This window comes from Xenopus laevis, chromosome 5L (genome assembly GCF_017654675.1).
Source record: "Xenopus laevis strain J_2021 chromosome 5L, Xenopus_laevis_v10.1, whole genome shotgun sequence".
Lineage (NCBI taxonomy): Eukaryota > Metazoa > Chordata > Amphibia > Anura > Pipidae > Xenopus > Xenopus laevis.
In genome coordinates, this window is record NC_054379.1 from 73,663,638 (window position 1) to 73,676,963 (window position 13,326).

The 13,326-nt window shown below is 36.2% G+C and overlaps 1 protein-coding gene across 8 annotated transcripts in view; it reads left to right on the plus strand.

Moving 5' to 3' along the window:
• The window catches only part of eya4.L (EYA transcriptional coactivator and phosphatase 4 L homeolog), a 150,379-nt gene that overhangs the window by 28,288 nt on the left and 108,765 nt on the right, over positions 1-13,326 (plus strand). For all 8 annotated transcript variants that reach the window (XM_018263240.2, XM_018263246.2, XM_018263239.2 and 5 more), the window contains exon 2: positions 6,026-6,125. In XM_018263240.2, the coding sequence (XP_018118729.1) occupies positions 6,093-6,125 (33 nt within the window). In that variant the 5' untranslated portion in view covers positions 6,026-6,092. The remainder of the gene's footprint in view (positions 1-6,025; positions 6,126-13,326) is intronic.

Sequence of the window (13,326 nt, forward strand, 5' to 3'; positions counted from 1 at the left end):
TTCTGGGATTTTTGGATGCTGCGCTCCACTTGTTTTAGGGATGAGAAAGGCCCCATTGGTCTCTAGGAACACAAAATTTGGTCGCCCTGATAGAAGGCAGAAAAGATCAACTACCTGCCCTCCCCAAAAATTGCTTACAATTGTTACATTGTCAATTGTGTTTATGTTTTAAAGGGCAAGTCAACCCCAATATCAAAAAAAGTCTAATAAAAGAAAACATAATTCTAAGCAACTATCCAATTTACATTTATTAAAAAATGTCAGTGATTTTAAAGTTATTTGTAAAAACAATTGCTATTGAAAGCAGCATTGGCTTAACTCCTGGTTGTTACATTTTAAACAATATTGTAAAAGTCATATTTCCTCAGCAAAGTCAGGTCGGTTATTCAGCTGGCTTGTCTTACATTGTATCAACAGTCTGAACCATCAGGGCAGAGAAGAGAAAGGAATTGACAAACACTGTTTTCAATAGCAATACATATACAAATAACTTAAAAACCATAGTAAAAAAGTAATGAGTGTACAGTATATTGCAAAGTTGCTTACAATTATGTTTACTTTATTAGGCAAAAACATATTTTGTGGGAGGGTTGATATTCCCTCATAGTTACATAGTTAAATCCGTTTGAAAAACAACAACAAAGTCCATCAAGTTCAACCGCTCCAAATGAAACCCAGCATCCATACACACAGACCTCCATACCCTCACATAAATTCTATATACCCATACCTATACTAACTATAGAGCTTAGTATCACAATAGCCTTTGATATTATGTCTGTCCAAGAAATCATCCAAGCCATTCTTAAAGGCATTAACTGAATCAGCCATCACAACATCACCCGGCAGTGCATTCCACAACCTCACTGTCCTCACTGTGAAGAACCACCTACGTTGCTTCAAATTAAGTTATTTTCCTCTAGTCTGAAGGGGTGGCCTCTGGTGCAGTGATCCTCTTTATGGGTAAAAAGGTCCCCTGCTATTTGTCTTTAATGTTCTCTAAATATACGTGTAAAGAGTAATCATGTCCCCTCGCAAGCACCTTTTTTCCAGAGAAAACAACTCCAATCTTGACAGTCTGCTCTCATAATTTAAGTCTTCCATTACTGTAACCTGTTTAGTTGCACGTCTCTGCACTCTCTCCAGCTCATTTATATCCCTCTTAGGGACTGGAGCCCAAAACTGCACTGCATACTCCAGCTGTGGCCTTACCAGTGACCTATAAAGAGGCATACTTATGTTTTCATCACTTAAGTTTATGCCCTTTATAAGCTTTACTTTATTTGATTTAGTGGCCACAGAATGACACTGCTCAGAATTAGACTACTTGTTATCTACAAAAACCCCTAGATCCTTCTTAGTTAAGGAAACTCCCAACACTCTGCCATTTAGTATATAACTTGCATTTATATTATTTTTGCCAGAGTGCATAACCTTGCATTTATCAACATTGAACCTCATTTTTTAGTTTGCTGCCGAGTTTTCCAACTTAATTAAATCACTCTGCAAAGTGGCAACATCCTGTATGGAACCTATAGTTCTGCACAATTTGTATCATCAGCAAAAATAGAAACAGACCTCCAGGTCATTAATAAACCAGTTGAAAAGCAAGTGACCTACTACAGAGCCCTGCTGTACTCCACTAACAACACTGGTCCAATTAGAAAATGTTCGATGCACCACCACTCTTTGTAGTCTATATTTTAGCCAGTTCTCTATCCAGGTAAAATACTATGTTCCAGGTCAACATTCCTTAATTCAACCAGTAACCTTCTGTGTGGCACTGTATCAAATGCTTTTGCAAAGTCTACGTAAATCACATCCACTGCCATGCCAGAATTGAGGTCCCTGCTCATCTTAAATTAAGTCTGGCAAGATCTATTATGCATAAAACCATGCTGGAACAAACTCTTAGGGGCACATTTACCTAAGATCCAATATCGAGGGTTAATTAACCCTCGATATTCGACCGTCTAAGTAAAATTCTTCGACTTCGAATATCAAAGTCGAAGGATTTTGCGATATTCCTACGATCGAACGATCGAAGGAATAATCGTTCTATCGAACGATTGAATCCTTCGAATCGAACGATAAGTACTGTGTTAATTAATTTTTGTAACTGCACTACATACTGGCTTTAATAAATTGTTGAGGCCTTTTTTCTTTAATTGAAAGAAATACAGTATATATGCTGTTTGTTTATTTAAAGATAAAAATTAACCTCTGTAAAGCATAACTATAGAGGACTATGATGTTAAATATGAGTCTTGATGCTAAGGGGCTTATTTACTAAACTCCGGTCAGGCTTTTTGGGGGCAAAACTCAATTTTTTCTGGGGTTTTTTTTTAACTCAATTTTTTCTAGATTTATCAAAGCCTGATGCAGCAAAAAGCCTGAATCCGAAAATCCTCCATCTCAGACATGCTGAGGTTGTGTATACATCAATGGCAGAGGTCCCTATGCTATTTTGCTTTTGCGGCCTGCACTGGAAGTAGCCGGAAAATCAGACCATTTTGGACTTTTCGGACAAAAATCAAAAAATTCTGTCTTTTTGGGAAAAGCTAAAAGAATTGAGCGATTTGGGAAAAATCTTTCTCTCGATTTTATTGAGTTTGTACCCAAAATGATTAAATGGAGCTTATATAATAATGAATAAGGTAAAATCGGGTATGGGAGTTTGGTTGTGGTTTTTTAAATTTAAATAATGAGATAAATTCAGATTTTGGTAAATAACACTACCCATGTTTTCTTTTCTATATTATATGAGTATTTTTTTTATCAGTCATGCTTTGGGAAACTTAATAGATGCTATTTAAGTGAGTAATAACTATGGTCCTTACTATTCCACTAATATGTTAAAGAGTCACACAACAGAAAGTGGCATTGATCAGCATACAGCAGAATGGGCTGCTGTTTAGGAACTTGCTATGAAGGTACTGTACTTGAACAGGGTGATATAAAAATGATAAAGTCTGTTGTGGTAATCCATTAGGAAATTGCCCTAATATAAAAAAAACGCTGATGTTCTGAACTCTTACATAGTTACATAGTTAAATCGGGTGGAAAAAAGACAAAGTCCATCAAGTTCAACCCCTCCCAATAAAAACCCAGCATTCATACCCATACCCCTCCCTACTTTCACATCAATTCTATATACCCATACCTATACTAACTATAGAGTTTAGTATCACAATAGCCTTTAATATTCTGTCTGTCCAAAAAATCATCCAAGCCATTCTTAAAGGCATTAACAGAATCAGCCATCATAACATCACCCGGCAGTGCATTCCACAACCTCACTGTCCTGACTGTGAAGAACCACCTACGTTGCTTCAAATTAAATTAATTTTTCTAGTGTAATGCTAATTTGGGCTATCCAGACCACAGATAGTTAATGTCCAGCTAATGGTAATGAGCATGGGTTACATTGGACTCACACATCAGGATCAGGGCCTTTGCTAAGTGAAAGTTTCCCATTAAGTTGTAGTGGAACTACTGTACATAAAAATAGAATAATTATTGGACGCCATGGTGAAAACAGATGGATGGTTTATTAGCACAAGCAAAAATGCAATTGACCACAGGGTTACTCACGTATGAGGAAGGTGTAACAAATCACAGAGGAGGGTAGATAGAGGAGGATGATACAGCAATTACAGATGTAACTCCCATAAGTCAAATAGTCAAGCGTACATCAATTCCCTCAAGCAAATACACCTTAAAGTGGTCTGGATACCATCCAGTGAAGTGGTTAGGGAGAAGAATTCTAGCCTAACACCCTTTCCTCTGTGGTCCCTTCACTTAAGGCATACAAGGAAGCCTTGTGGGAAGCTACTACTTGCTATTGTCCTTGATGGAGCACACAACTGCTCTTTCTTTATAATCTGACTATCTTACTCTCCTAGAGCGTATATTAAAGAATCTGCCCTGTGTTTGTTAACCTCGTTCACAGGGTTTCCTGGTCTCTGACTTAATCTCTAAAGGTACAGGTACCTTTAGGGTGGTGGCTTTACTGGGCCTTGCTGTACCCATGCTCAATGAGAACAACCAGTCGATCAGGACATCAGCAGCCAAAGAGAAAGATCCACCCCTTTCTGGAAGTGTGGCAGGAAGTGGTCATTACCCCCTTTGGCCAATAACTGATAGGTGAATACTTAAATGGATACATTATTATTATTATTTTTGCCAAAGTGCATAACCTTGCATTTATCAACATTGAACCTCATTTTCCAGTTTGCTGCCCAGTTTCCCAACTTAGACAAATCACTCTGTAAAGTGCCAGCATCCTGCATGGAACCTATATTTCTGCACAATTTAGTTTCCTCTGCAAAAATAGAAACAGTACTTTCAATGCCCACCTCCAGGTCATTAATAAACAAGTTGATAATCAAGGGACCTGGTACAGAGCCCTGCGGTACTCCACTAACAACACTGGTCCAATTGTAAAATGTTCCATTTACCACCACCACTACTTTGTAGTCTATCTTTTAGCCAGTTCTCTCTCCAGGTACAAATACTATGTTCCAGGCCAACATTCCTTAATTTAACCAGTAAAATTTTGTGTGGCACTGTATCGAATGCTTTAGCAAAGTCTAAGTAAATCACATCCACTGCCATCCCAGAATTGAGGTCCCTGCTCACCTTCTCATAAAAAGAAATTAAGTTAGTCTGGCAAGATCTATTACGCATAAAACCATGCTGGCACACACTCATAGTATTATGATTTGCTATAAAGTCCAGTATCTTATCCTTTATTAACCCTTTGAAAAGCTTTCCTACCACTGACGTCAGACTAACTGGCATATAGTTTTGAGGCTGAGAACGGGAACCTTTTTTGAATAGAGGCACCACATTAGCAATTCGCCAGTCTCTCGACACTATGCCAGACCTCAATGAATCCTGAAAAATTAAGTAAAGAGGTTTGGCAATTAGTGATGTCCTGTCCTGTTTCGCTTTGCCAAAAAATTTGGCAATTCACAGAGCTCGCTAAGTACCTCTTGACATGTATTTGTTCCATCAGTACTTGTGTATTTGCATAAAGGAACCATAATTTATAAATGTTATATTAAAAATGTTGAATTTACAGATTTTGGTGTATGGAATATCATAGTCTACACATGGTACTTTGATTAGATATGTGGAAAGCAGGTATTCTGGAGAGTTGAGAGATTTTTTAAGTACATGATGCACACTTTTCAAATCAGTCATATGTAAATTTTAATATCCAAACTAGGGCTCACATTTGGCTATGTATTTAGACAAATCCTTTGTAGAGCATTCAATACTCAAATCCAAAAATGTGCAGCTGACTTGTGCCATACACTGAATGGCACTGTAAATAGTTTGATTAAATGTATAGTGGAATGGACTATGTATGATATATAAATTGGCTCATGCAAATATTAATTGGCTCAAGTCAACGTCTAGTTAATCAAATATGAGCTGTGTATGCATTTTAAGGAATAATCTGACCCACTTAATCAGGTTCTTGAAAAGAGGGGCCAAAAATTGTCCCACCATTTTATTTGAATAGTGGAAACTAAAAAATATCAATTTGTTTGGCATTCTGAACACACAAATAGATCCATACATGTATGGTCAGCAAGAAACTAAGATGAAGCTTTAATGTTTTGCATATTTACACAAATTTAGTGTAACAGAACTTATAGAAACAAAGGTAAGTATACTCATGTTATCATTGTGTACTACACATGGTTATAACACTATAAATAAAACCATTCAAACACAACATAGAATTGTATCCAGATATTCCTTAAAAATGTTTTAAAAAATACACACGTAATCCACAAATTAAACAATTTTATACTGCTCAACAAATTCAAAACAATTCAGTTTTGCCAGTCACACAAGGTCTGCTAGTCACACCACATTTAAGTGCCGCTGCAACAGTGAACAGTGAAGAAGAGTGGCCAGGCCCTTAATCTAAGTGTATGTGAATTCAATTAAATATGCTCAAAAAATTTGCATGACCAATTCATTGATCAAATGTTTTTCATCCATTTAGGCAATTAAAGTAACCGATCTTGGTCAAAAAATAGAAAAAAAAACACCACTATTCTTGAGAAACCTCCATGGACGACTCCCAGGACCTGAATGAACAACCAGTAAGTACGAAGTTAACTAGTTACTTCTTTTTCAATTTTTGGAATGACATGATTGACATGTTGTAAAGCTCTAAAGCTGTGCATTTAAATAATATTTAGTCTTTATTAAGAAAATGTTATATTTTGGTGTGTCCAGTTATCACATCAGGACGGATTTATTGCAAATATATTGCTAAGAACTGAAAATATGTTTAAATAGATTATAGTTTTACATCTGTATTTAGTCAAATTAGTCAAATATCAGAGAAGTGATCCTTTAGGACTAACAGTGTGGTGGTCACTCAGGCACTCAACCCTTAGTACATGAAATTTATGTCAGATAATTTGTTCTTGGATTGGTTAAGACTTTTTAGAATATTTTCATTAGGGCATATTCCTGGTGTCTTACTATTTTAAAGAAAAAGTTCGTACTTGTGAGGTGATGATGTATTAAGGTAAACAGAAATAAGGGCTTTGTCTCAAAATGTCTTTTATTTACCCTGAAGATATCAGAGTTTACTTTCAGTTGATTCTTTTTATGCTGCTGCTGCAACATCACCAACAATTTATTGCTTGGTCCTCTGCATGATAGAAATTGATTCATTCTGTTCTTCTATGATGTTCTGATACTGCCATTTGCTTAATCACTGTTACAATTTGTTAATGCATTATGAAATTGTTCCCCATCACACTTTCTGCACCAGCCAAGCCTGTACTTTTTCAGTTTTGTACATGCTTGTGGTCTTTCAACCCATTTTCCTATTCTTGTCTTTTTTTTACATTTGCCTTTTTTTCAATTTGGACCTGGGTTCAACTGTAAATGCTCCATTTTGGCCAACCCTGCTAAACTAATTTGCCTTTTCCAAAACAGCTAATAAAACAGGGCAGTATTGGGAAAGCATAGTGCTGTAGTAGGATGCCTCTCCAGGGGTACTAATTTATATAACTGCCTTTTCCTTTAGGATTACACATGTTGGGGGTTACACATGAAATTGGGACTTGTAATTATATATTGCCTGATATGGAAAATAAATATAAAAATGTTTAGAAGAGGCAGTGTATATTAAATAAAGAAAATAATTATATTAATAATGAATAAAATGGTACAGCCTATATAACTCCCATACAAAAGTTTTTATGTTGCAAAAAACAAACAAAAACATTCTCAGATTTCCACACTGTATGGTAGGAAGCTTATGCTGTGCAGCTAAATGACCTCACCTAAACCTGATAATTTCTCCCCTGAACCTTGAGTTCCTAGCTAGCACTGCCAAGATCAGTTTGGGATGCACACACCGTCCCTTAATGTCTCTGTCCTTTATGCTGCGGAACATATTAACGTGCCTCAAATAACTAATCCCTGTACCCTGTAGTGGCATTTCATAAATCATAAAGCATGAAGTCAGGGCAAAATATCATAATATATCATGATATGTTAACATGAAAATACACAAAATGAGATAACTGTTTTTGTGCAGATTCTGTCAAAATACATTTACGATATTTGGTTCTGGTCCTTAAAAGTTCCCCAAAATATATTAACATACAATGTTACGCAAAACAAAATGTGATCCTTTGGTCACCTGTTCTGGTCTTAATGTAACTGATTTGAAGCAGTACTCCAACTATAGACAACAATGGATAGTTTAAAGAGACACTTAAGGGTTCATTTACAAAGCGCAGCCATAGTTGCAATTGTGCAAGGATGGCAGCTTCATTTGTGTAGGGTACTAAAGGCACTTCTTAAAGACCAACCACAGCCACGACCTACCTATACATGCAGCTTTTGTCTTCTCTGCATGCTCCCAGAGGAACAGTAGCTTTATCGATGCAAACATATCCTCTACAAATTAAGCCGTCATATCTCTGTATTTAGAATTGTTTCCCCCATCACAGTTCAGCAGCTCTGAACAGGGTCAAGGAGTGTGCTAGGCCCACCAGGGCTGCAACCCCAGGGCCCCTCCCTCACCCCCTCTGGACCTCCTGTCTTTGTCAAAGTACAAACATAACACACAATCTTGTCCATATAACCATGTAGTAGCAGGAAAGGTATGTGTGTGACATCATCCAATGTCACACTGAAATGTGTTGGTCACAGATCTGTGGATACACAGATATATACACATGTCGTGTATATGACATGTCATATTTTATCAAGCTAAAATTTTGCATTTGGCAGTGCCGTAATCATGAGTAGTAATGGGCGAATAAATTTGCCAGGCGCTAATTTGCGACAAATTATTTAGTATCTGGTTTAGTTTTTAAAATTTTTGCCCCTGGCATAGATGTACATTAGCTTTGTATGTCTTTCCTTTTTGTCTTTGTCTGCGAATAAATTTGTAAAACTGCCGTGAAAATTCTACAGTAAAAATTCGCCAGTGGCAAACAATTTTGGTGCACGTTGGAAAAGTCAATCATGTCAAAACCGTTGCGCGTCAACATTATTCAACATTATTGGGACACCCAAGGACAGGGCTGGTCTCTGCTCACTGTTGCTGCACTCTGCTTCAAAAAATTTGTGTAAGGTGCACAGCAAGTTGCAGAGTGCTGTCAATTTCTCTGGTATTAGGTATCTTAAAATAAGGAAATGCCCTCTTCCCATGTAGTCATATTTTATGGGAAAATTAAACTAATCATTGATAAATACTCTAGACTGACCAACATTTGTATAATGAATTGAGCTTAAAGGCGACCTGTCATCCAGACATAAAAACCTGTAATTAAAGTCCTTTTCAAATTAAACATGACATCCAAATTATTTGTTTTATTAAAGCATTCATAAGTTGTTGTAAACTCATTTAAGAATCTCTGTCAATTAAATATTGCTTGCCCCTCCTCTATGCCTTAGGCATAGAGGCTGGGCAGACAATTACTTTCACTTTCCATTCAGTTCTCTTCACCATTTAATTGTGTAGCCAGTGCATGGCGATGGACATCGGGTCCTCCATTCTGGTGCAAAAAAAAGATTCTGAGATGATACAAGGCTTGCCTTAATAACACTGTCTACAAAATGGCTCCTGCCTGCTCGCTATAATTATGACTTCCCAGACCAAAGGAAACAAGTTTCAAATAATTTATATAGTGCAATTAAAGTTCATTTTGCTTGACTAACGTGATAAAGTAGGATTGGCAATAATTTTTTAGGGTGACAGGTCCCCTTTAAAAATTAATTTTCAAAAGAATACTGTAGGTGTAGCATGGTAATGCTATGCACTGCTTTATTGTCTAAAGTAGAATAATATACTAATGTTAGTCTCTGGTTTCATTTTTATTATTTTTGCCCCTGGCATAGATGTACATTAGCTTTGTTTGTCTTTCCTTTTTGTGTTTGTCCAAAATATTTCACCAAAGTAGGCCACTTCCCTACTGTGAAAGAAGAAATATTTAATAAATCCTTCCTCCTTCCCATTATGTGATGAGCTGACAGGTTGTTATAGCGCAGTTCCCTGGTGTAATTTCATCTCCTGGAACTGCTGTACTTAACAAGCCCTGTTTTTTGTTTGTTATGGTGTTAAGAAAGAAATTAACAATGAACTAAACAGATGGTACAAAAATATTTGGTTTAGCTTGTAAAGGGTGTTTTGTATGACATCCGAAGGGGTATCATTTTCACATTCATTAAATAATACTAATGCTTTTAACTCCTCTGAATCATTGTTTAGACTTGGCAATATCTAGTTCTTCAGATGTACAAATTACTATATTGCCAAGATCCAACACTTTCATAGTTCAAATTTGTAATCTATAAACGGCACCTGTTGTTATAACTTTTTTGAACGTAAACTATATAATATTAGATGTATTATTTTATAACAGGCTTTGCAGACGATTTTATCTTATATTCTCTATAAGCCCTTTGTTTCCTACAGAGCAGATCAGTGATTATGAGCTACAGGAATGGGATCCGTTATCCGGAAACCCATTATCCAGAAAGATCCGAATTATGGACTCCATTTTATCCAAATAATCCACATTTTTGAAAATGATTTCCTTTTTCTCTGTAATAATAAAACAGTACCTTGTACTTGATCCAAACTAAGATATACTGTAAATAATCCTTATTTGAAGCAAAACCAGCCTATTGGGTTTATCTAGGGGCCGATTCACTAACTTCGAGTGAAGGATTCGAAGTTAAAAAACTTCGAATTTCGAAGTTTTTTTTGGGCTACTTCGACCATCGAATGGGCTACTTCGACCTTCGACTACGATTATCGAAGGATTCGAAGTAAAAATCATTCGACTATTCAACCATTCGATAGTCGAAGTACTGCCTCTTTAAAAAAATCTTCGACCCCCTAGTTCGCCATCTAAATGCTACCGAAGTCAATGTTAGCCTATGGGGAAGGTCCCCATAGGCTTGGCTAACTTTTTTTGATCGAAGGATATTCGTTCGATACGAAGGATTTAATCGTTCGATCGAAGGAATTATCCTTCGATCGTTCGATCGAACTATCTGCGCTAAATCATTCGACTTCGATATTCGAAGTCGAAGGATTTTAGTTCCTAGTTGAATATTGAGGGTTAATTAACCCTCGATATTCGACCCCATAGTGAATCGGCCCCTAAATGTTTAAAGGAATTTCTAGTAGACTTCAGGTGGTAAGATGCAAATTACAGAAAGATCCGTTATCCAGAGCATTCGGTCCCATACCTGTACTATTATGAACTATAAATATGCCTCTCTACTTGGCAATGTAACATGAAGGTCTATTATGTTTTTTAACATGAAATCTTGAGCCTTTCCAGGATTTGTAAAGTGCTATTTTATATTTCAGAATATGAATTATAAGTTATGTGTTTAATGTCGATTGAAGTATATAAAAATGTCTTGAAAAGTCTGAAAATATTTTATGATTGCAGTAATTACAATTTACACTTCTTTTGGTTAATCACAAAAATAAACGTAAATTGTACTAAACAAGTCAAACTTTGTTTTCTTAACTATCTTGCAATCCACAATGTCAGCAAGCAGACAGGAACCATTTTCTGGAAGATGTCATCAAGGCAAATTCTATATTGGAGGAAAGTGTGGGCTTGTACTCTTGTGCTCTTGTATCAGTATATTGGAAATCCTCCTTTCTGATGCATTCTTTGAGAAAGGAGGATTTGATACATGTGTCTAAGTTAAGCTGTATTATAAACAGTAAATAGTGCAGTGTGATAATGTTATGGAAGTTCAATATGAGAAGTTATTATGCCAGTGGCATAGATATTGGCACGCTCATATATAATTGGTAGGCAAGTTTTGTAATCCTTTTTTAATAAATACATAAAATAATGTTATGGATGTTTTCCAAAAAGTGAGGTTTGATGTTTAGTTAGAATTTTAATATACAGCTTTTAATGCCTGTGTGCCAGGTCTCCTTTTAAAATGATAATCTAAGGGGCATATTTATCAAGGGTCGAATATCGAATTAAATAAAATCTTCTAAATTCGAATTCAAAAAGACCAACTGAAATTAAGTCAAAGTTTTCTTTGGGTCGAATAGGTTTGTTTTCGATTGAATAGGTCAGTAGCTTTGAATCGAAGGAATGGCGCATTAGATTGAATTTGATTCAAAGTTTTTTCTCAAAGTCCCAAAGTGATTTTTCAAAGTCCACCAATTGACTCCAAATAGGTTCTAGGAGGTCCCCCATAGGCTAAAATAGCAATTCGGCAGGTGTTAGATGGCAAATGGTCATAGTTGACAATACATTTCAATATTCAAATTTCAGAATTTTTTTCAAATTCAAATTGAATTTGAACTATTCTCTAGTCGAAGTACACAAAAAATAGCTCGAAATTCAAATTTTTTCATTAGAAAATTCACCTCAACCTTTGATAAATCTGCCCCTTAATGTTAACATAAATACCATCATGACTTGCAATGCTTGGGAACTTCAGGACTACTTACTTATTTACCTTACTTACCTTGTAACTACTACCTTTTCTTTGAAGGGTTGTGAGATGACTTCTAAAACTACAAAATTAAAATTTTGATAGTCCTCCCAGAGATCTTCCAAGAGGCCACTCTCCATTGTAAGAGTAGGGAAGCTCCTAAACACTGGTACAACACTCTAGAACCCAATACAAGCCCTGTGAATATAAAGTTTTAAATATTACTTTTTAGGGTCACAGGCATAATGCAACATTATTCTGCAATACTCCATAACCTCATCCCCCACTCCAAGAGAGACACACAGGGCACCTCAGGTAAAAGCAATAAATCTGATACTGACACAGGTGGGTAAAGGGCAAATTTGCACCTGGGCAGTAACCCATAGCAACCAATCAAATGTTTGCTTTCATTGTTCAGCTTGCAGCTGGTTGAAGAAAGCCAGCCACTGATTGGTTGCTGTGGGTTACTTCCATGTGCAAATTTGCCCTGTATTTATAAATGATCCCCAGTGTGCCTCATTCATGTATCTTGTGAACTTCATTATGAACATGTTGTGATTTGAGGGCACCATGAATATTTTCAGTTTAGTAGTATCTTAGAAAGGATATAATTGTATGGTTTGCCATGTTTCATATGTTTTTATCAGATATAGCCAGCTGTAACTACCAATAATACATGGATGTAACCACATTTGCCTTAATTCTGCAATGCATGTTCGAACGTAATGTTTTTGAAAATACTAGTCTCCATAAAGGGTATATTCTATGCTTTTCTAAAGCTGTATCTCTGCCATGATTTTCCATGTATACTATATCACCGTCTCTCCCTCAAATTACTTGTGTTCTGTAAATGAAAGGACAGCTTTGGCAGAATGCCCATACTGTAAAGGAGTAGATAGATTATAAAGAAAGGGTGGCTTCAGAAAGTGAAATGAGCCATCTCTGTTTTATATTCACTTAAGTGTGCATTGATCTGAAAAACAGGGACTCATAATGGCTGATAATTTGATAAGGATTGAACTTATTTGTCCTTATAGAAAGTTACATCAAACGGCCTTTACAGCACCTACAGGACAAATACAATAATGTTTACCTACAGGACAAATACAATAAACAGATACATTTTTTATGAATTAGCAGGAAATATGGATCTATGGAAGGTACTGACAGTAGTTTTGTGCTTATATGGGCTATATAGGCTTTTTTTCAGCATATTTAAGGGATTTTGTCACGGGAGATGTGTACTCTTTATAATGTATTCCTTCTGCTGAATCCTGCGTTGAAATCTGTTTTTCAAAAGAGTGATTTTTATATTTAATTTTGAAATCTGATGTGAAACTAGGT